The sequence below is a fragment of the Hippichthys cyanospilos genome, chromosome 19, assembly GCF_059441005.1.
Source record: "Hippichthys cyanospilos isolate Australia breed blue-spotted pipefish chromosome 19, RoL_Hcya_1.0, whole genome shotgun sequence".
Taxonomy (NCBI): Eukaryota; Metazoa; Chordata; class Actinopteri; order Syngnathiformes; family Syngnathidae; genus Hippichthys; species Hippichthys cyanospilos.
This window is the reverse complement of record NC_142387.1, coordinates 1,228,804-1,253,777: the sequence shown is the minus strand read 5'-3', so window position 1 is coordinate 1,253,777 and position 24,974 is coordinate 1,228,804. Positions and strand designations below refer to the sequence as shown.

The following is a 24,974-nucleotide window of genomic DNA, read 5'->3' as shown; positions in this document are numbered from 1 at the left end:
TTTGTGTCTGTGGTCATTCGACATGTGCCTCGAAAATGTAGGAAGGAAATGTTCATTTTGCAACTACTGACTGATCAAGGTACTTTTTAAGATGCTTCGTAAACAAAACAAATGAACTATTGCAATAACATTGTCTCTGGATGAAGCAGCAAGGGATCAATTTTAAAATCAAGATTCTATATTCATTGTGATCCCAACAAACGTAGAGCAACAAGCCAAGTAAAACTAAATGATGCTGCCCAAATGATTGGAGTGATGTGAATGTGGAAATGCAGTGTTGGGAGGTGGGGTGTGAGGATTGTGAGGCAACAATATGGCCGTGGCACAAATGGATGTTTTCTACCCCTCATCCCAAAGTAATACTTTTCTGGTTTCTCATCAAATTGGGGGAAGTCCCTGGAGCTCCCCCCACTCATTATTGATATAATTCCTCTTAATTGCAACAAATATAATAAAAGGTCAAAGGTTGTCCTGGACTTTAATGACAAAAAAAAGTGCAACAATTCTAATTTTCTAGGATTCCTCTTCGTGGAAACAAATGCAATAAAAGCTCAAATGTTTTTCATGGACTCTAAAGACAAAAAAAGTGCAATAATTTTATATATATATATATACATATATATATATATATATATATTTTTTTTTTTCAAACATAAGGTGCTGATGCTAAAACCTGTTCATGGCTGCTGTTGATTCCTGAAAAGACTGCTACTTCAGAAGTTACTTTTACAATGTTAAAAGACGTCCTTTTAAAGACACTTCCCCATGTCACACTTATTCAGTCCTTGACACAAATAAAATGACAAACAAAAAAGAGTGCATGGCATGAGGGGAAGCGCTGTAGCAACAAACGACAGGAGGGCACAGTAAGAGGACACAAAGTGACTAAACACAACGTGGCCACAACAGCAGGGATGCAGGGTTGTGGCTGTTGTGTGAGAGGGCACTTGCTTGTGTTTTCTTAACACCAACTGGAAGACTTCTTTCCTACTTTCTAAAGCGCATCAAAAAGTTTCATAGCATGCAATTGCTTGTGGCTCTGTGCGGCATTCGACCCCCGCACCCAGCCCAGCCGATATCTTAAGAGTCTGACAACAAACACAAAATTGATGAGTTGTACGAGGCAATTTAACAGCAACATTTCCACGGAAATGTCAAAACATGGACTAATTCCTCTAAGGGGGGGGAACTTGCTTTTGATAAGCGACTCATCCTAGGAAAGCCAAGTAAAACTCAAGAAGAACACAATGAATGTAAACGAACAATGTTTCAGCTGCTGTACTAAGAGGAAGAGGTGATGAAATGGGGAAGGGAGAGTCATACATACTGTAACACATCTCAGTACCTTCATTCTTTCAATCACATTTTTTATCCACCCCCCACTCCCGAGAGCCTAAGCAACTCCCTGTGCGTGTGCGGGCTAGGATAGAATAGTGGTGATGAAGTCATAAAACCTCTTGGAGTACTGCTCAGGATTCACGGTTGAGATTTCGGCTCCAGCCTGCGTAATGAAAATGCATAATTTCATGTGAACTTCACCGTGGATTGGGTTTCTCATTTGTCTGGAATCATTCTTCTGCAATTCAACGACACTCTTATGAAATTAAACTTGCAATATTTGACCAAAACAATGGTAGATTCTTACGCCATGTTTAACTGTCTTTGCTGCATGGGCTGCCTTCTTCTTGGCATCATAATGTTGCAGGATGTCAATGATAGCCATGAAGTAAACTTCTTTCCTAGGGGCACCTGCAGGACAAATCCAAGTTCTCATAAGTATATGCCAGCTAAGGGGAAGCAAGAGCTTGGGCATTGTGGTGTAGCCTCACTTTCACTGCTTTTGATGGCATAGACGTCAATGGTGGGATCAAACTCTCCTGGGGAAAGGGGCTTAGTGCTATCCAAGGTGTTGCTAGGACTGTCAGGTGGGGTCCCGATGGCCCCTCCGTCGCTCTCCCCACCTTCTTCCTCGGCCTCGTTATCCTCGCTCTCCACCTCTTCCTGCTCTGCTCGTTCCACATCGTGGATTCCCACCAGAAGACTATAGTCCATGAGCTTCAGTTGTGCCAGGAACTAATGATGGTAAATGAGGGTGAAAGCAGACAGATTACGGCAGTAAGAGCATTTTTTTTATTTTTATTTTTTTGCAGACATTCTGAATCTTGTTCTCAAAGAGGTTGTATGTTCTATAACAGCCTGTCATATACCTTTTGGGACAAAGTTCTGAATCTTGTTCTCTAAATAAGAGCTTATGTGTTTGATACAGCCTGTTGTAAACCAAGCGACACTAGGGGTGTGTATGCCAAAAAATACCAATCGATGCAGATTTGCGGGGAGCAAGATGCTTCAAGGGTGGCTCACTTAGTGTGCACCCATGCTTGGGTGGTCTGCCCTGGTGAACACTTTGCAACTACCTCGTTGGGCTGCCATGGCGCTGACAACAGCCCCCCACCCCCCCTTTACCACTGGACTAACTGTCCACAAACTGGTCTACAAGGAGCACCAAAAAAAAAAAAAAAAAAAAAATCTATGCAATGTCCATCAGAGGCACAGTCACTATTCTATTCTGGCTTAATTAACATCCCAGGCAACTCTAAAACTCTATTTTCCACCATTACCCACTTTCTGAAACCACAAACCCAAAAGCAGAATGACCTCACGGAAGAATGGTGCAAGACACACAGAGATTCCTTCAAAAACAAAGTGGACAATATCCGCTCTCTTCTCTCTGTTCCTGTCATTCAACCTGTCCAAAATTTTGTAACACTGCCTGTGGTCTCCCACCCCCTCTCTTGTTTCGTCAGCACCTCACAGCAAGAGATTGAGGACATTGTTCATGGGATGAAACCCCCACCTGTGCTCTGGACCCGTTCCCCACCACCCTTGTCAAAAACAACATCTCTGCAATTAACTCCCCAATCACTAAAATCATAAATCTCTCCCTACAGACTGGCTGCATCCCTTCAGCCCTGAAAAACGCCATCCTCAGCCCTCCTCTCAAAACACCCTCCCTCGACACTTAAGTACTCTCTAACTACAGGCCAATCTGAAATCTTCCATTCCTCTGAGAGATCTTGGAGAAAGTTGTGTCCATACAGTTTCACAATCATCTTAACCGCAAAAACCTTGGGGGAAAACCTGCTCAAGACGTCTCCCCCTTCCCTGCTTGTTCTACTGGATCTTACTGCTGCTTTTGACACTGTTGACCACAATATTCTGTTTACTCGCCTTCAATCCATCAGACTCAATAACACTGCTTTCAAATGGATCAGATCAACTTATCTCCCATAACCAGTATCACTTTTTCCAGTCAAGACATTCCTCTCACTGGTCATTCTTTTCTTGTAGCACTTTGAGATTCTGTTGAATGGAAAGTGCATTTTAAATTAAATCCATTTTTATTATTACTATTTATTGCAGTTTTACTTTGTAGTTTTACTAGAGTTTGACTTTCCAGAACTGGCTGCATTGTGACGTCATGCCAAAGCGAGCCACTGACGTAATACGGAAGCCAACAGGAAGCAGATCGATTTCTTTTTATTTATAATGTTGATTTTGGGACATTTTAAATGGATTTCAATCATAGCAAATGAGAATCATGATTCTTATTTGAATTGATTTTTGGGCACACCCCAAAAACATAGTGCTTCCTCACGACTTTGCAGTACAGTTATTGTGTTTTCATTCTATTGCGGGTATTCATTTGTCACTAAAACTTCATCTATTGCAGTTTTACTTCGCTATTTTGATTTGTCCTCTTGCAGAAAAAAATGAATCACTGGCTGGCTAATTTATTCCACCTCACTTTCAATTAGTTCAGTTATTTTGTTTGGTGTAGAGTGGAATTTAGCGTCAAAAGAAGTTCCTGCTTCGTTTCCATACTTCTGGAAAGACATACCTCTACATCTTTCCGGAGCCTCTCCAAAAACAGGTTCTTGTTTTCATCATTGATGCAGATCTTCTGGCCATCATTGATAAAGTCGTTGTCCTTGTATGTAGGCAACTCCTTGGCCTAGTTGTTAGCATGAGAGATCGGTGGTCACAGTGACAATAATCAGAATCAGGCAGTGAGAACTGGGAAAAAATATACCAGAATGCTGGTGCTAAAAAAGTGTCTCTTATTTGCAACCAACACACACAGTTGTGCTCATAAGTTTATATACCCTGGCAGAATGTATGAATTCTTGGTAATTTTTCAGAGAATATAAATGATAACACAAAATGTTTTCTTTCACTCATGGTTAGTGCTTGGGTGAAGCCATTTATTATCAAACAACCGTGTTTAGTCTTTTTAAATCATAATGACAAAAGAAACTACACAAATGACCCTGATCAAAAGTTTACATACCCCAGTTTTTAATACCGTGTATTGCCCCCTTTAACAGCAATGACAGCTTGGAGTCTTTTGTGGTAGTTGTGAGTGAAGTTCTTTCAATCAATCAATTAATAAATCAATTTCTTTATTTTCTCTAATGGTAAAGGTACCCATTCTTCTTGGCAAAAGGCCTCCAGTTTCTGTAAATTCTTGGGCTGTCTTATACGAACTGCACGGTTGGGATCTCCCCAGAGTGGCTCAATGATATTGTGGTCAGGAGACTGAGATGGCCACTCCAGAACCTTCAATTTCTTCTGCCGTAACCAATGACAAGTTGACTTGGCTTTGTGTTTTGGATCATGATCATGTTGGAGTATCCAAATACAGTGAGCCCTCGCTCTATCGCGGTTCATCTTTCACGGCTTCGCTGCTTCACAGATTTTTTTACAATGTGGATATTTTTCACAGTGCATTGTGCTCTGAATCCTGATTGGCTCAGGGGCTTTACTGTTGTCTAGAAATAAAATATTGATGCTGTACTGAATTGGTTTTTCACTTGTCAATTGATTACAAAAGGCAAGAGGATCCAAAAGCTCGCTTTCGTCTCTCCAGTGTCTCTCCAGTAACCGCCTGTGTGCGCACACGTTAAGAACGTGCTAGTAAGCACATTGATTGACACCTTGGTCTCTGGGAGCCGATCACGTGACTTGTAGGCGTGCTGAGAGCAAACAAACTACAACAAACTAATGTAAGCACACAAGACAGCAATGGGGAAATCAGCTTTAGAAATCTGACTTTTACCTAGATTTCTTTTGTCATAAAGAAATTATGTCATAAAAGACATAATTCTATGTCTGGGCACATCTGTTTGTGAAAATCTTGCTCAGAAAAAGAAAGACCGCCAACAACTACCCATAACAATGTTCTTCTCTTGGAGAAAGACTCCTATGCCTTCAGTAGAAACAGACACTGTATGTTTCCAACCTTGTATTACTATATTAAAAGTATTGTTTTAAATACATTTTGGGCTTTAAAATATATTGTATATTGCATTGTAAAATTATAAAAAAAAAATAAAGCTGACTACTTCACAGATTTCACTTTGCGCCTGCCATTTTTGGAACGTAAGCCCCACGATAAACGAGGGATCACTGTACATTCCATGTGCAGCTTCCGGGCTGATGAGTGCAAATTTTCCTGTAGTATTTTTTTGATGAGTGCAAATTTTCCTGTAGTATTTTTTGATAACATGCTGCATTCATCTTGCCATCAATTTTGACCATGTTTCCCGTGCCTTTGTAGCTCTTACATCCTCAAAACATCAGCGATCCACCTCCATGTTTCACAGTAGGAACGGTGTATCTTTCATCATAGGCCTTGTTGACTCCTCTCCAAATGTAACGGTTATGGTTGTGGCCAAAAGGTTCAATTTTGGTCTCATCACTACAAAGGATTTTGTTCCCGAAGTTTTGAGGCTTGTCTCTGTGCTGTTTGGCATATTGTAAGTGTGATTTTTTTTTTGTGGCATTAGCATAGTAATGGCTTTCTTCTGGCGACTCCACCATGAGGCCTTATCGTGCATCTTGAAACATCCACACCACTTTTTTTCAGAGTCCTGTATTTCAGCTGAAGTTATCTTGTGAGTTTTTCTTTGCATCTCGAACAATTTTCCTGGCTGTTGTGGCAGAAACTTTTGTTGGTCGACCTGATCGAGGTTTGGTCCCAACAGAATCCCTCATCTTCCACTTCTCAGAGTTTGAACACTGCTGATTGGCATTCTCAGATCCTTCGATATCTTCTTCTATCCCTTTTCTGTTTTATACAGTTCAATGACTTTTTCCCGCAGATCTTTTGACAATTCTTTTGCTTTCCCCATGACTCATAGTCCAGAGATGTCAGTGCAAGGGTCTGTCAGGAGCCCAGAAACTCCCTGAACATTTATACACACACTGATTCCAAGCAGACAGATCACAGGTGTTCATGGTTACCTTTAGTAGCCATTCAAACCCATTAGTGTCAACTTTTGTGCATGTTATCACGCCAAAATCTCAAGGGTATATAAACTTTTGATCAGGGTCATTTGTGTTCTTTCTATTGTCATTAAGATTTAAAAAGAATAAACACAGTTGTTTGATAATAAATGGCTTCACCCAAGCACTGACCATGAGTCAAAGAAATGTTTTTGCGTTACCATTTATATTCTCCGAAAAATGGCCAAGAATTCATAAATTCTGCCAGGGTATGTAAACTTATGAGCACAACTGTATACTGTGTGTCACACCACTACTTTGCGGTTTTCACTTATGGCGGGGGGGGGGGGGGGGGGGGGGGGGGGGGGGGGGGTTTGGTCAGTCCAAACCAAGGCATATCTCTTTTCAAGCCTCACGTCAAATCAGTTGTGTAACAGAGGCATGCGCCTCGGAATGTACAGACCCAACTGTTGCAATATTTTCATAAGTGATCAAATTTTCTGAAATGTTTTTACTTTTAAAATAAATATGTAGAAATGCTCTATTAATTTCAGCCATTGTTATGTTTCTTTTAAATGATAATTTTGATCAGTTCCTAAACACTGGGGAAATTTTGTTCATAAAAAAAAAATAAATAAATAAATAAAAAAAAATCAAGATTTGGTAATCCTGGCAGCAGCCCATGGAAGGAGTCAGTGATAATGGGGCCTGATGTTCAGGATATAGAGCAGGAAATGAGGTAACGAGAGGGTCAGCAGCAGTTTACTACAGCAATTCTATGGCAGCAGCAGAAAACAGCAACATGTAACTTGGAAGCAGACTTTGTAGCAGTATAAAGACCTCAGACATCACACACTTGCACACACAATTATGGTCTACATCTTTACAAAGAACATAATATAAAACATCTAAAAAATAAATAAAAGGACAATTGAACACGTGTAGACATGGGTCATAACTAAGCATTTTAAAAATATGGCTGACTAGTTAGCTATGGTATCAATTGTTCGTCTTTTTAGAACAGTGGTTCTCAAATGGGATACTAGAACCCCTGGGGGTACTTGAAGGAACTTTGGAGTGTACTCAAGAGCTTAAATCAAACAAACACATGCAAAAAACTTTTGAAAATAATTATATAATTATTTGCTTCAGGAAAATATAAGTTTGTAAAACAAATTTTATGTTCAGTAGGTTATTCAATTTCATTTTTGTAAGAAGCCAGATTCTCCCCCATACTAGAACGATTCAACCCAATTTTCACTATCACTATTACTGTAGGTTGCGTATTTTCTATGGACCAATACAAATAAGTTCTAAAGGATCTAAAGGTTAATAAATCACACACTGATGGCATGTTTTAAGTCTTTTTCATTTTTATTTTTTTAAACTCAAACTGCTTTGCACAGGTTAAACTTTACCCTTTAACCGTTAAAGGGTACTCACCTGAAAAGATATTTCACATCTATGATAAAAGATTGAAAACCACTGTTCTAGAACACTAACAATGTCTAATTTTAGTCTGAAGCTTGAGCCTCAAGTGTCAGCTGGTGGTAATAATGGTTGCAGTACAGATGCAAAAGAAACAGAAATATTAAAAAACAAAAAAAAAAAAACCTCTGTGTCAGTGAGAACAATGCCAGAAAGCTGGTGCGTTGTATTGCCAACCGACATCACTGACAATTACTTGAAGGGTCAGCCCCCGTAATTTTGTTATTTATACAATACTATGTTCAAAGTAGCCCCAATAATCTGATTGGTATTTGTTGAGAATGAATTAAGGACAAAATGTATTCCTTTTTATCCATCCCAGGAAGCGGCCGTTTTGCCTCTTGCTGTCAAAATAAAAGTCATTCTAGAAGAAAGCCTCCGACAAATTGGCTGCCCCTTGATATGCTTTAGATGCTCACTTAACAATGCAACGCTAACCACGATGCTATGTTTAGACTAGTGGGGGTGCATAGAACATATAGATGTAAAGAGGTTGACTTTCACTATGAATCATTATGAAAGTAAGACATCATGCGTTAAACCTTAATGAAATCATGTTGCGATACAATACATACAAAGCAAGCTTGAAAAAAAATAACACCCACTTGCTTACAACCATGTCATTGAACTGTAGGCTACAGTATGCTCTCTAACTGGGAGGTGCTAAAAAGTGCTTTAATTCCTGAAAAGGTGGAAGACTTACAAACTGAAGTCACACTGCTCATCTGTACTGACAGTCAGGTGAACATATGCTGCACCTCATGGGAAAAATAAATAAATTAACATGTCTAGTCTGAATCATATTGGATCTTCTCTTAACTCGAGTACTGATTGTGACACATGTCGAGTGCCAATTTTTCTCCACACAAAACAAAGTGGTTTGCCAACAGAGGCAGCTAGCCAGTAAATCTCATCAGTGCTCAGAAGCTTGTAGGGCAAATTCTTTTCATTGCAGCATTGTCTCTTTGAGGCATGCATTTCTGCACTGGTTTTTTAAAAAAACAAAAACTCTTTACTGTATTGTACATGCTACTCTGTATATTTAAGTTTGAGCTTCCCTTTTACACACTATTCAAACCTTTTGCTGTTCCTTGTTGCAAGTTTTTTTTACAATTATTGAAAGAACTTTCTAAGGCAATGAATATAGGTTGGCTGTATGTTGCATGTGAAAATAGATGCCACATTATATGGCCTTTAAAAAATCTCTAGTTCCTGTCGAAAAAAAAATAATGACAAAAGATTGGTTAGGTCGGTAATGCCTGGTATAGAGCCCTGGTTGTCTTACATCTCTTACGTGTTTCATGGCGCAGTAAAAGCGCGTAGCAATCCGCAGTGTTTGCAGCCTTTGCTGTACGTTACCAGATTTGGGCCGCAGGGGCACTTCCTCAGGTGGGAGCGGCTGCTAGAAAAGGGGGAAGCGAGGAAGGGGCAGTTAGGGTAAAAGACAGAAGGAGAGAGGAAGGGAGGGAAGGTTGGAAGTAAAGGCATAGTATTTAAAATGTAAAAGGTCATTTTCTTTAAAAAATTGGAGAAGGGTTTGAAAGGCCATTTTGCAGAAAATTACTTTGGTCAGTGGCCAGTCAAACTGTTTTTACTCAGTTTACTCAGCCACATTGCATCAAATTCTGTTTATCACTATGTACCGAATCTATAATACATTAAACTTTGTATTCCTCAACTGAATGTGTTTAAAGTCTGAATTACTTTGCTCTGCATGTAATCGTGTTTTTTTCTTGTTCAAATTGCCTTTACAAGTGGACATACAGTCAGGCAAAATAATGACACATTTGTAGTAAATTTGTAATAAAAGACAAATAAAGTAGAGTAACATTTTTTTTTTCGAAAAGTACATGAAATGCCTTTTGTCTTTGTATAGTGCCATTACGTTTTGTTTTTGATGCCATTAATTAGACTGATGAACATCATGCTTTCAGTGTGGAAACGTTTATCAAAACAAACGAATCCAAAACTGCAACACAAAGAGCGTTCCATTTGCACTTTAAACTTGGTACAAATGATACCGTAACAGCTCGTAACACGATTTTGTTATGGGTTACCAGCTTCAGAGCTACTGGATCTGCATTGAAACAAAAATCAAACGCTTCAGTTCAACAGAATGACATTATATGTACTTACTTTAAAAAAAACAAAAAACAAAAAAACACACTTTTTTGTTTCTTTACTTTGTCTTTGATTAAACCGACAAATGTGTCACATCATTTTGCCTGACCCTGTACATGTAAGTTCTGTTATTGTAATAATGTTTACTGTGACATTTGTTCATATTTGTTGTTAGTTTTTGCTCATGTCTTGCAAATGCAGTTTGACCCTTGACTGTCAATTTTACAGCGCAATTTTTTGGGACTCCAACCATTTCTGTTGGAACACATCGCATTTTCGTGTTGTGAGTACCAGAGATCCAACAGTTTCCAAAGGTGGGTGGTAGGTGTTCCAAAGATAAACTTTTTTTTTCAGATTTTAAATTATTAATGACTTTAAGAAATTGCTGAAATTGCTATCCATATCCTAAATGATGGCTAGGTTTGGCAAAAAAACTAAAGCAGATGTGACATGGGCGAAAAACAAAGACAATATGGAATAAAATGGGGCTCGTGTTCACACTATCATGTGTTAGATAGCCTGTAACAATTTAAGGACGCAGAAGAAATATATACCATGCAGATGCATGCATGAAAGGCAATTGGAAGTTGCCTTTCCATGCAGTTTCATGCAGTTGGAAGAATTCCACCATGCTTCTTGTACGACTATTCGAAGGCATTTTAAAACACACACTGCACCGTCTATTAACACAACAGTTCATCTTTCACCTGCTGCTATAAGCTCTTACAGTTGAAAAGTTGACAACACCCAATTATGATAGAAGAATGTATCATGTAGCTAAATGCTCACTCAGTCAGGAGTAACAGTACTACACCTAGTGTCTAAACTGACAAATATTGTTTTAGGTTCTGCAGTACTAAAAGACATGTAAGAGAGTACAATTAGAACTACAAATGCAGGGTTTCATATGATCACAAGGTATCCTCTGCAAATCAGGTATCACAAAAAAGGGAACAGTATATAAAAAGAATATTGGCAGACAAAAACACAAATTATGAAGACGAAAAACAAAAAAGTAGATTATCAAAAAAATTACAAAAGCTGACACCTGCAAATTAGGAATTGCAAACAAAAATAAACGAAAAATAACTGTTAAATAAAACCAAAAAACTTACAAGACAACCAATTTGCAAAAAAAGCATGTTACAAAAGATAAAACACCTGCAAATTAGGGATACAAAAAAAAACAAATGAAAAATAACTGGCAAACAAACAAAAAAAAAAGAAATATTTGCAAAACAAAGCACATTACAAGAAACAAAGCAGAAAAGCAAATCAAGAATTGCAATCAAACAAATGAAACAGCACAAACACACACAATAAAAAAAGAGAACACTAAAAAATAAAAGCACACCAACGTTTCCCGACACAAAGTAGTTGGGGAGGGTAGGAGGTGCCACCAATGTGAAGCAGGAGCGGTGAGAGGCTTCAAGGACTTAACGTTGAAATACTGTGCACTATTTCATCCACCGCACCCATATATCACCTTATTCTTCTGAAGAACGATCCCATGCGCTGAATCCTTGTAGATGAGCCGTTGCTGTTTGAAACAGGCCAATCAGTCATGAGCAAAATGTTGGTGTGTTTCACTTGTGTTAGCTCTTTCCCTGCCAAGCGTTATCTGAAAAAGCAACCCCGAGAGTGCCAGCTGATTTTTAGCATTGTCAGTCATCTTTAAAGGCCAACAAAATAGTTTGTGTTATGTCTACTGTATGTAAACAAGGGTGGCATCATATGAAAGATTGATCTCCGTTCCTTAATTTGAAGTACGAGTATGTAAATATGTATGCGCAGTACTAAATGCAAGGGTTTCTTCAGTGTAAGCAACACTACCATCCAATGGCCACAGTTGATCACTACAGTTAATTTGGCTTAATATTTTAATTTTGTTGTAATTGTCTTTTTGCTGCCTCTTGGCCAGGGCTCCTTTGAAAAAGAGGTTTTTAATCTCAATGGAATTTCCCCGGTTAAATAAAGTAAAATAATATTAATAGAGGCATTAGTCAAGGGTGTCAGCTACGCTTTCATAAAAAGAATTTGACGAGAAATCTCGTCATTGGCACACAATGTAAGTATTTTAAAAGACGAGAAATCTCGTCCATGGCACTGAAAGACTTCGTGTGTTTCTTTGGTAATGTGCTTTTTTTGGATGCTTACGATTCTTGATTTGCAGTTCTTTCGTCTCTTGTAATGTGTTTGTTTATACGTTTGTTTGACCAAATTTGTTGGCTTTGATTTTACGATGTTGCGTTGTTTTGTTCTTTGTTTGCAGATAATTTTCATTTTTTGTTAATGTTTCATCTTTTTATTTGCCATCAGTTTTGTTTTTTGTTTGCAGTCCCTGATTTACAATTGTGTTTCACTTTTTGTAATGTTTTTGTTTTATTGTTCCGAACAATTTTGTTTTTGTTTACATTCCATCTTTTGTATTGTGTTTTATTTTATTTGCCATTAATGTTTTGTATGTTGTACTTTTTTGTTTGTGATTTCTGATTTACAATTGTGTTTCATACTCTCTATTATGATTTTTTTTTTTTTGTGATCAACTTTTTTTGTTTGCTAAGTTATTTGTTTAGGGGATTTAAATTTCAGAGCCACCATAATCTCCAGCTGTTTTGTGTTGAAACTCATGTTTAAAAAGTATTAATTTCACATTAATGGACTCTGTGATGAGAAAGAAAAAAAAAAAGCTCAGCCAAACAAAAGTCAAGCAGGAAAATGTCCTTTTGGCACCACTACAGAGATTTCAAATAGTTACAACCAAATTGTGACAAATCAAACTGTACCGCTTTCAGCTTGAATCCGGCCAAACTCTGTGGATGCAGGTCCACCAGGCGCTTGCCAGCAAACCCCACCTCCAGGCCTGGCTCCAGAGGGGGGATCCACATTCAGGCAAGGGAAAACCAGATCCAATTATCGACATAAAGGGTAGTCCTTTTGGGGGAGGTGCCATACCGGTCTGTCGTGGTGAAGAAAGAGCTGAGCCAAAGGCAAACTCTCTGTTTAACGGTCAATCGATCTTTCTGCCCTCACAAGGTCACAACCTATGGGCTATGACTGAAAGAACAAGATCCCAGATACAAGCGGCCGAAATGAGTTTCCTCTACGGGGTGTCCAGGCTCTCTCTTAGAGATAAGGTGAGAAGCTCAGTCACCCGGAAGGGATACAGTGTTGGACTCAGTGTTGAGTGTTGAGCCGCTGCTCCTCTACGTTGAGACGAGCCAGTTAAGGTGGCCCGGGCATCTGATTAGGATGCTTCCAGGCTCTAGGGACAACCCAAAACATGCTGAAGAGATGAGACTATTTCTCTAGAATGGAATGGGAAGCCAGAGGATCATACCAAAGGAGCTGGATGCACAACAGGTAGATGGCTGGAGGAAAGACGATGGGGAAGGGGGGCAATGACGCAGCCCCTTGTTGGCAGCAACTTACGTTTGTTTTGATCTCGCAGGTCACGTTTTCTCATTTTTAGCCAAGATCTCATGTTGTGAGATTTCATCAGCAGGATTTCGTTGCCTCCTAAAAGTTCTATGTTTAGGCCCATAACGACATAAAATCTGCAGTTTTGTTGTTAAGTAATACACAATCAGGCAACAATGATCCAGAAAGAACAAAAGCTTCGTAAGATCAAGAATATGAATACATTTTGACATGTTGAAGCTAACCAGAGTTTTCTACCAATACTGTATCGGTTTGGTCCAAATTGATACCAGTAATAAATCCATGCTTCACGGTCATATTCTGTTTACATTAGAGATTAAATTTGCAGGAATTCAACCTTACCTTCAATCATGGGGAGGCATAGACCGATAACCGGATTAGCAATTTTGTAATTTGCCCAAGACTGTTCTTACGGAGGCTGAATAATCCTTTGGGGGGTGATGGTGTGAACCGGACTATGTTCATTTGTTCTTGTCTTGCCCTGGGTGGATCGTTACACGTGACGTGTTCCCCCGCCGTTTTGCGTCATGTACGGACGCACGGCAGGACTCCCACAGACTTTGTTCGTACGTTGGATTTGGATGTGTCTATGTGGAGTCACGGCACCTCGCACGGAGTTTGAAAAACAGACGAGCGGACATATTCGGGTGCAAGGACCCTAAAGGGGGTAATGATGAAGAGAGGTTATTGAACTATGGATGAATTGAAGTGCCGACATGATCAGGCTAACTGCCAGGATTATGTAAGGTTATATACCCAGCGGAGAGTTGTCCTAATATGGTCAGATTTTGCCATTTGGCAAATTCTCGTCAGTATAATGGAATGTTCTGACATGTTGTTGTGTAACCAAAAAGTATATAAAGGTGTTTTGCGAAATAAAAAGCGGTGGGTTATATATGTGCATGCATAGTTAACCTTGCTCGTGAGTATGGACGGAACAGCTCGGCAATCTTCTAGGGGCAAGACTTTCCTTGCTGGGGGACGGACCTCGCTCAACAACAAAATGGAGAGGCTTCTTCTATTATGGATTAAAGAGAAGGAAATCGCCGGTGATATGTTTTAGTTTGAGAAAAGTTCTTGTTTAAGAAAATAAATAAATTCTGCGGGTTGGTCTCTGCTCACCTCCGTCTCCACTCAGCTCAAGTCACGTAGCCCCAGAGGAAAATGTCATTTATCCTTTGTACATCCATGTTAATAAATTTAACTGTACAGTGGATTATGGTACTAATTTTAAATGTGTGTAAATTTGTGATGGTTTTAACTATGATTTCACCACGCGTTGGCAGTCAATGTGTACGTACAACTGACCTCGCTTTGCTACACCAACGAAATCATCTGCTCACGCATGACACGGTAACGCTGATATGCTATTGCTTTTACAATGTCAGTCACTGTTTCAGTCACGGTGTCAGTCGCGGAGATGCCGATATGCTATTGGTCGAACGCATTCATCTAGCTTAATGGCACAGCTGGTCTGGACGGAAGGAAGGAGAGAAAATCAATCAAAAACGGAAGGAAGGAATGTTGTTAAGACTTTGCAAACTTTATCTGTTAGACATGGCTTCTAAAATTGCTAGTGGCGGTAAAGGAAGAAGTAAGAGGATGATGACAATAGAAACGAAGCAGGAGATAATAAAAAAAAAAAATACGAAGGAGGCGCACGCATGGTTAAACTTGCTCGTGAGTATGGCTGTAACCGCTCGGCAATCTTCTAAGGGCAAGACTTTCCTTGCCGGGGGACGGACCTCGATCGCCAACAAAATTGAGAGGCTTCTTCTATTATGGATTAAAGAGAAGGAAATCGCCGGTGATATGTTCTAGTTTGAGAAAACTTCCCGTTTAAGAAAATAAATAAATTCTGCGGATTGGTCTCTGCTCTCCTCCGCCTCCACCCAGCACAAGTCACGTCGCCCCAAAGGTAAATGTCAATTTTCCTTTGCATATGTTATTTAACTGTACAGAAGATTGTTACTCATTTTTAATATGTGTATAATGTCGTGATGATTTTACCTAAGGTTTTTGCACGCGTTGCATGCATTCACTAATTAACATAGGTTTGGATTGCCCGTCATACGAGCAGTTCGAGTTACGAGCGTAGCCGCTGAAAGGATTAAGTTCGTAACACGGGGGCCCACTGTATATATACATATACATACAGTATATATATATATATATATATATATATATATATATATATATATATATACATATATACATGTATATATATATACATATATATATATATATATATATATATATATATATATATATATATATATATATACACACACATATATATCACATATCCAGTTGTGCATGAGAGGAAGCATGCAACTGTTGAAGCGAATGCCCTAGGGCAGTGTTTCCCAACCTTTTGTTCGCCGCGGCACACCGCGGGGGGAGGGGAGGGCTGTCTGCGGCACAGTCAATGCTGTAAATTTATACAGCGGACCGGGGGGGCTGTTCGCGGCACAGTCAATGCCGTAAATTCATACAGCGGACCGGGGGAGGGAGCGGACCGGGGGAAGTGGGGGGGGGGGGGGGGGGGGGGGGCTGTCCGCGGCACAGTCAATGCCGTAGGTGACATTGTCAAGTGCGGCACACCTGACAACATCTCGCAGCACACTGGTTGAAAGACACTGCCCTAGGGCAGGGGTGTCCAAAGTCGGTCCTCGAGGGCCGCTGTCCTACATGTTTTCCAGGTTTCTTTTCCTGACACACTTGATTCAAATGATCAGCTCATCAGCAGGGTCAGCAGAAACCTGATAACGATCCTGATCATTTGAACCATGTGTGTCGAGAAAAGAAACCTGGAAAACATGCAGGACAGCGACCCTCGAGAACCGACTTTGGACACCTCTGCGCTAGGGCATTCGCTTCAACAGTTGCATGCTTCCTCTCATGTGCAAATGGATATGTGAACGGGCCCATATACTGTACTGGATGACTGTACTGGTTAACAAACGACTGCAATAGGCCATCTAGTCATAAGATCGCCATCTAGAGGCCTCACGTTGTACACACACACACACACACACACACACACACACGTACATATATATAAAACTGTAGTGTTATCACGTGTTGGATACAAATACGTGAGCGCTGGCAGCAATCCCAATGCAATGTCTCACAGGCCATGAGGCAGAGAGCGTCTTGCTACTCTCAATTTAGTGGTGTGAGCTTCATTAACATGCAGTCATATTAAAAGTAAGAAAAAATAAGCATTAGACATTACTAAATAAATAATGCGCCACAAAAAATCGTGAAAATCGTTTGATTTACTATCAATACCATAAATTACAATTACTGGTAGTTTCTTTCAAATCAATAATTAAAAAAATATATATTGTTGTGCTGTAGTTTTATATTTTATACTAAATGCAAAGTGGTTATTTCAGAAATATTTAATGTAGTGTACCCTCTGCAGTCTGTGCTTTGCCTTTCGCACCCTCAATGCTTCACGTTTTTTCGTAGAAAAAAAAAACAGCTATATAAAAACCTGTGAGGGTTGTCTGCATGCCAAACAGATGAGTTGACTGTACAGTAAATACATGTCACGGGCACTCCAACAAGACACATGACTCCCGGCACGACATCAACTACTGAGGGCAAGAGGGATGCAACTCTGGCCCGCATGGGTAGATGTCACACTAGGTGCCATTCACGTGTCTTGTAGGAGTGCCGTGAGCTCATTGATTGTCTCGTCAGTCTTGTCCAAGATGTACCTCCAGCAGCAGCCTATTAGGATCAACCTCACAGGGGAGTGACAATGTGCAGTGGGAGGAAATCAGCGAGGATACAAAAGAGTGTTGGGGAGATGTTATAAAGAGTAATGTTGTTCTAGATTAGAATTAGAAAAGTGTAAATTCTGCTTCCCTGTTATCATGTTTAGTCAGCTACTGGCTCCACTCTAGGTCAACATCGAGGGCCATTACTCTAGGGGTTATTCCGGCCCTCGGTGTTCCCCGACTACGGCCAAGGGATGAAAATGGAAGGGGATAACATTCCTAGATTTCTTTTATAATAAAATGTAGAAGGTTGGTTTAATGATTAAAGATTTAAGTAAATATGTGTGCTGCAGTACTCTTTGTCTCAAATATGTAAAGTATAATACTTTTCACGTACAAAAAAATGCGGGTGCCCATGTACAGGTAGCTCCTGTGTTACGAGATTAATCCGTTTTGTGGTTGGGCTCATAAGGCGAATTCACCGTATGGCGGGGAATCCAAACCTATGTTAAATGCCTAATGCGTTTAAACCAAAAGTAAAAACATCAACATTGTTCATACATATTAAAAATTGGTACCAAAATACCATAGTGCTACATATATGTAACATACACAATACATATATACATATACAATCAGAAAACATCATAAATAAAAAATATAGAAAAGATTTTTTACCTTTGAGTGGCGCTTGTTATGCCCTATTACCTGGTAAGGATAGCCTCGGCTTGATTATCTCCAGCTTCGTTTCCATATAAATCATCTTCTTACATCTCTCTTTAACATCACTAGCAATCTTGGGACCCATAGCTAACCCATTCAAGTTTGAATTAAGCAGTAGAATGCACTACAATTACTGATTTGTAACCACTCGCGATAGAACAAAGCTTTACCGTTCCACCATTTTGAAACGAGTGAGGCCGACCAACAGCAGACCAGCATCTCCATGAGGAGACGCCAACCGATAGAAGATCAGCATTTTAGACGCATTGCATGGAGACATTGACGGCAACAGAAGTTCAATTACCTAAGAACGCCTGCAGATGGAGACGAAACAACACAAATACAGCCAACCCCCTAGAGACCTGAGTGTTTTTTTTTTCTCAAAGCGGGGAAAATACCTTAAAGAGGGAACAAAAAAACTCAGTATTCTACATCGCAACATGAAAAAAAGTTAAACCAGGGATGCTGTAACCCGGGGGTCTACTGTATATGCATGAAAATTTCAGGGGGAGAGGGGTCCCCTACTTTGTGGATTTCAAAATCCTTTGTGCTCACTCAAGATTTGTTTTGATTTTATTTACTGTACATATTTATTTTATCATGGTAAATGTTTGTTATAGCAACAAATGCTGCAATATATATTGTTTGAAAATAAACACTTTTTATAATGCAGATAAATGCTACTCAGCAAAAACGATTTAAAAATTATATAGATTTAGACCTGTAATTCAATACCGCGATATGATTTTTTTGCTCAAGGTTATCATAGCATCAGAATGTGATATCATCCTATGACTAATCACAGGATTGGGACTTAACAGGATGAAAAGCTGAAGTCAAATTAAAATGAGCAGGATTTCATAGTAGAGAAAAAAAAACTCAGACAAATGCGCAGGCATTAATAATTTTCTTTCCATAGGTATACAGTGTTTAGGCTTATAAAAAAAGAAAACTGTTGTAGACAGCAACAACTGGATAGGGGTGGAATTTGTTCAAGGATGTCAAACTCGTTTTAGTTTGCGGGCCAATTAGAGGAATATCAATAAGTGGGCCGGACCTCTAAAACCATGGTATTTATCTATATACTTCAAAACAGCAACTTCAAATTTATTTTTTAGTTTTTCTCCATTGGTTTGACTCATTTCTTGAAACTAAGATGACATTCTCATGGACAAATGATGACATAGATAGATGACAACATGGACAAATCCCCAAACTGTTTTGCAATTTCTCACAACAGAATGGCATTTGTCATTGCTTTCATCACATTTCCAAATGTTTTGTACTGTGGGCCCCCGTGTTACGAACTTAATCCGTTCAGCAGCTATGCTCGTAACTCGAATTGCTTGTATGACGGGCAATCCAAACCTATGTTAATTAGTGAATGCGTGCAACGCGTGCAAAAACCTTAGGTAAAAACATCACGACTTTATACACATATTAAAAATGAGTAACAAAATCTACTGTACAGTTAAATTAAATAACAAATATACAAAGGAAAAAAGACATTTACCTTTGGGGCGACGTGACTTGAGCTGGGTGGAGGCGGAGGGGAGCAGAGACCAACGCGCAGAATTTATTTATTTATTTTCTTAAACTAGAACTTTTCTCAAACAAGAACATATCACCGGCGATTTCCTTCTTTTTAATCGATAATAGAAGAAGCCTCTCCATTTTGTTGTTGAGCGAGGTCCGTCCCCTGGTAAGGAAAGTCTTGCCCTTGGAAGACTGCCGAGTGGTTACAGCCATACTCACTAGCAAGGTTAACTATGGGTGCGCCTCCTTCGTATTTTTTATTATCTCCTGCTTCGTTTCTATTGTCATCATCCTCTTACTTCCTCCTTTACCGCCACTTGCAATTTTAGAAGCCATGTCTAACAGATAAAGTTTGCAAAGTCTTCAAAACACACCGACCAGCTGTGCCATCAAGCTAGATGAAGGCGTTCGGCCAATAGCATATCAGCATTTCTGTGATTGACGTGACGCCGGCCAATAGCATATCCGCAAATCCGTGACTGAGACTGGGACCGTGACCTTAATCGACCAATAGCATATCGGCATCTCCGTGACTGAGACCGTGACTGTGACTTTATAAGACCAAGCGCATATCGGCGTTTCCTTGTCATGCGAGAATAGTTAATTATAGATTTATTTTATTTATTTTAGATAGAATTAAGAATAGTTAGAATAGTTAATTTTGTTGACGCAGCAAAGCGAAAAAATAGTGCGGACACACTGACCGGCATGTTGGATTGTTCGTAAGATGAAAAGTTTGTGCGTAAGAGGGGGACAAAAAACGGCGCGGTCCACGTTCGTAAGATGAAACATTCGTAAAACAGGGAGTTCGTAGACCGGGGGCGCACTGTACATGTGTCAAGCCTTGAGTACATCCTTGCAAATAGCTATGTACCATGTGCACGGCCATCTCAGAAAATGGTGTGATGACCCACAATGCAAGTTTGGGCCCATACAACACAGATAATCTCCTCCGTTTGCTGGATCTACTGTATCTTGATCTGGTCCCAGAAAAAGAGAGGGGTCTCCAAGGGCCCCACCTACCCCAGTTTGTAATTATATGGGACAATGTTAACCGGGGTCCACGCATCCGGGGATGGTTAAAGATGCATCTAAGAATGTACAATGTGTTCTTGCCACCATACTCTCCATTCCTCAATCCTATCGAGGAATTTTTTTCTGTTTGGAGATGGAGCGTGTATGAACACCAGGCGGAAAACCAGAGGGCTCTCATGATTGCAATGGACGCTGCCTGTGAGGACATAACAGGGGATCAGTGTAGAGGATGGCTCAGGCATGCACGACGCTTCTTTCCGCCCTGTATCTCAAGAGACAACATCGGATGCGATGTGGATGAGAATCTGTGGCCGAACCGAGAACAGAGAATGGATGGCCAGGAAGATGAGGATGGTGACCAGGAGAGGGCAGTGACCATGACTAAACACAATGTCTTCATTTGTGACTCTTTGCATTTACAGCGTTGATTTATTGTTTTTTTTTTTCTTTTTTGTGGGTTTTTGGATTTTGTGTACACAGTATATTTTCCTTTTTTACGGTTCTCTACCTCGTATTATGTGTACAATTTACGTTAGTTGAGAATAAAAATGAAAATTCCCCGGCAGAATGAGTGCAGTGTGTATGTGTGGTGTGAAAATGTTATGCCTATAGTTAGAAATATGCCATGACAAAGCGTCTATGCATTTTGACTTGTAGTACTTACACAATACCAAAGGGGCAATGCATTTTGGTGGCACTGACTAGGTATATGAGAAGGGAATGTAGTTTTGACTGAAGGGTTAACTGTTTTGGGAGCTGTACAAACATTGCCAGGTGATCCATGTAGTTGTGCAGTACCATCCAAGTTATTGACAGAAGTACTGATTGAATGAAAACGTGCCAAAGCAATTGAGAAGGATCCATGCCATTTTTATGGTACTGACTATTTACATGGGAAAGGGATTTCATTTAGAAGCATGGATGAGTAGTTTTCGGAGACAAATTACATTTTACTGGTTATCTGAAGTGTTGTGCAGAACTGCAAGTCTGGCCAAATTGCTTTATAGTTATGAGAATGTCCTCTCCGTTTCAAGAAATGAGCCAAACCAATCGAGAACACTGTAATACTGACCAAAATAGTCCAACACCAAAATACATAATAATTATAAAACATTAACTTTACCATTAATCACAAAACATGCAAAGTTTTTTCATTTATTGAAAAAAAAACAAATTCAGCTAATTGTTTTACTTTACATTTACTTTGTTACAAAATCATCTCGCAGGGCTGATTAAACTCGTTTGTGGGATGTATTTGACACACCTGATTTATGGGAATGGGATGTGCTGTTTTTTTATTATTTTTTTTAATGTGTTCAGGGAGAGGATATTCGCTCCTGTGTCACCCTAAATTCTTGAGGTGGTCAATGTTCAGATCTTGGACAATGTTATGTATTTGCATGCATATACCAAGATGATAATGCTGGGACTCATTGCGTTCCAACTGAAAACAGGTAGGATAGAGCATGGTTGTTCAAGAATATATCATTAGCCACCATAAAGCCCAACCCGGTTAAAAAAAAAAAAAAAAAAAAAAAAAAAATACCAGAACACATTTTATGTTGCATCCCTGCCATTGCTTATTGAAAACAAATGCAAAAAGTGTGATTCATGTATTTTATTGTTCCAAAAAATATCCAGCGTAAGTGTGATTATCTGGAAATATGGTCATTTTTTTTAAAACAAATAGGCACCCCAGAGTCACAAGAGAGTTCAGAATGCTGTTTCCTTCATTGAAACACTTCAGTGAAACACTGTCACATTTATTGTTCATCATGGAAGTTTTTAAGCGCAACATTCCCAAAAATAAATAATGTAAAAAAAACAAAAGTTGATAAAATGTCTGCTACCCAAAACATCACATTCTATATACATATATACTGAGACTACATATCAAACTGAAAAAGGTACACACACGCGCACACACACGCGCGCACGCACACGCACGCACACGCACGCACGCACATGCAAATGTTTCACCCATGGACAGCAGGTTGAGTGTTGGTGCAGCAGAAGCAATGTTAGAGAGGTTCAAGCAAACACATGCATGCAGGGGACAAAATGGGAATAGGGCAATGGAGGGGTCCTAACTGAAGGAATTAATATTTATGACAACCGGGTCACCCAAAGAAAACACCTACCTCAATTGGGAAATTGTTTGACTGGATGACGGCAATTAATCACAATTGATTGAAGGTGTGGACAATAAAATCAATGGAATTACAAATTTTTCACTGCGTCGCTTTTTCTGTAATTGACCCATTGTCTTTCAATAGAGCGATTTTCAATAAATACATTTTGAGTTTAAATAATTTTGGTAAATAAACTGAGTTTAAACAAATTAAAAAGTTATTTCTCTCTTTAAGTGACTAGCAGTTGGAGAGGTTGGTAATGATTAAAAAAAATAAAATAAACATTAAGATGCCAGAAACTGTATTGCTTTTGTGGTTAAGTGATTTCAGCATGAACACTAAATTTATTAGAATGCTGTTTTATATACAGTAATAGGGAAAATGTCCTCGATAATGTCTACAAGAGAAGTGTATATTAGCCAAACCAAATATGACTGACCAACTTTACCTTTTCCTTGTCACTGGCCTCACGTGCAACGGTGGAACCCTGGAAACAAATAAAATATTACTGGTGTTATGTTACGGTCAATACAACCGCGCATTTTACTGTGCTTCCCTTGTACCTTGAGATCATATTTTTTGAAGACTGAAAGGCGGTGCGAGAAGACGTTGCGTGTAACAATCATGTAAGTTGCGTCGCCATCCACGGTGAGCCGGTACATCCCCAAAAACTGTGGCAGCAGTGTGTTGCCATGACATTCGACAATAAACTGCAAAAAGGAAATTGAAATACTCAAAAGGATCTGCTCCTTCCCTGTAATATGACCGTGGCAAAGGCAGTTTTACATTAAAAAAAAAAAAAAAAAAAGGGGGTGCGGAGGCTTAAAAAAGTGCCATCAGTGACTGATTTAATCAACTTTGGAACTAGCTCTACAGTAGGTATACACTGGGCCGCCGGTTTACGAGATCGTAACGCGAATTTGCTGTATGGCGAGCAATCCAAACCTATGTTAATTAGCTAATGCATGTAAAACCCCAGGTAAAAACCTAAAAATTGTATATACATATTAAAAATTGGTATCAAAATAGTATAGTGAGTGCTACTTATATATAAAATACATGCATACAATTAAAAAACATCATTAATAAAAAATATATGAAGGATTTATTTACCTTTGAGTGACGCTCGTTATGGCCATATTCCCTAGTAAGGATAGCCTAAGCAAGGCTAGCTTAGCTTTCTTCGTATTTCTTGACTATCTCCAGCTTTGTTTCCATATAAGTCATCTTCTTACTTCTCTCGTTAACATCACTAGCAATCTTGGGACTCATGGATAACTAATTCAAGTTTGAATTAAGCACTAAAATGCATTATAAATACGATAATGAAAGCGTTCCCACACAAGATCAAGTCTTTTGGCAGCCATCTGTGTGACGTTTTGGCGCTGAACAAGAGCAGACTAACATCTTCATGACCCCATCAAACTGACCAATAGTAGACCAGTATCTTAGGGAGTCGAGACGCCGACCAATAGCAGACCAGTATTGTAGTGAGGTAGCTTGAGGTAGCTTGCCGCCAACAGAAAATAAGAGCAATTACCTAAAAACGCCTCAAGAGGGAGGCAAAACAACAAAGACAACCAACCCCACAGGTCATGACAGTTGTTGCTGTTAATCGAAAAGCGGGATAAATACATTACATTGTATTCCACATCGTAACATGAAAAAAACGTAAACCAGGGACGCCGCACTGATTGTGTCACCAATGCCCAACTTACGTAAATGCAGCCAGAAATGGGTATTATATTTACAATAAATTGGATTTTCTGGTATCTGTAAAAATCCTTTTAAAACCTCTCATTCCACCTCAAGTGTCTTTGTGCACTCCCAGTGTTACTCGTACAACAATTTGAGAACTACTGTTGTACACAATACATGATATTTTATGTGAAAAATACATTAGAGCATCCACTAAGAATTAAAATCAAGTAATAATTTAATAATATCTATTATGCTAATGTTACCTGATGGTACTTCTTTAAAATGTTATGCATTTCTGCAACATCTTCACTGCTGATGGTCTTGATAACATAGCGTTTGTCATATGATGTATGGAAACGGGCTCCACTTTGTTCACTGTATTTTATTCAGCAACTCCGTAAGATTTGGTGTAAATCGTACAACATTGTCTCTTTTATTTCCGGCGCATCTGCTGGTATATTGCCGATGCACATCGTAAAAGACATTTCAAAATAAAGGCACGCAATGTGCAAAAGAGTCAGTATAACATGATTTATCGATGCAGTTACCTCAACAATTCGCACTTCATGTTTCTCGGCTTCCGTATTTATTTTATTTTATTTTTGAATAAAACAACCCCCCCAACAAAACAAAAAGTTGAGGTCAGCGGTCACCCATCTCCACTGTATACAATGTCAATGGTAGACTGCTTAGCCGCCACAACAGGCACCGACCACCGTACGGCCACAACTCCGATCAGCCGCCTTGACAATGGAGGTTCGGAACATGGTCCACTCTGACT

At 39.4% G+C, this 24,974-nt stretch overlaps 1 protein-coding gene across 2 annotated transcripts in view; it reads right to left on the bottom strand.

Moving 5' to 3' along the window:
- The window catches only part of pip4k2aa (phosphatidylinositol-5-phosphate 4-kinase, type II, alpha a), a 51,003-nt gene that overhangs the window by 1,670 nt on the left and 24,359 nt on the right, over positions 1-24,974 (bottom strand). Inside the window, exons 5-11 of one of the 2 annotated variants that reach the window (XM_088402575.1) lie at positions 23,056-23,202; positions 22,941-22,979; positions 9,059-9,175; positions 3,899-4,012; positions 1,830-2,073; positions 1,646-1,749; positions 1-1,501 (exon numbers count right to left, since the gene is read on the bottom strand). The exon at positions 1-1,501 is cut by the window's left edge and continues 1,670 nt beyond it. In XM_088402575.1, the coding sequence (XP_088258701.1) occupies positions 1,421-1,501; positions 1,646-1,749; positions 1,830-2,073; positions 3,899-4,012; positions 9,059-9,175; positions 22,941-22,979; positions 23,056-23,202 (846 nt within the window). In that variant the 3' untranslated portion in view covers positions 1-1,420. The remainder of the gene's footprint in view (positions 1,502-1,645; positions 1,750-1,829; positions 2,074-3,898; positions 4,013-9,058; positions 9,176-22,940; positions 22,980-23,055; positions 23,203-24,974) is intronic. The other variant, XM_088402576.1, reaches the window with a different exon arrangement.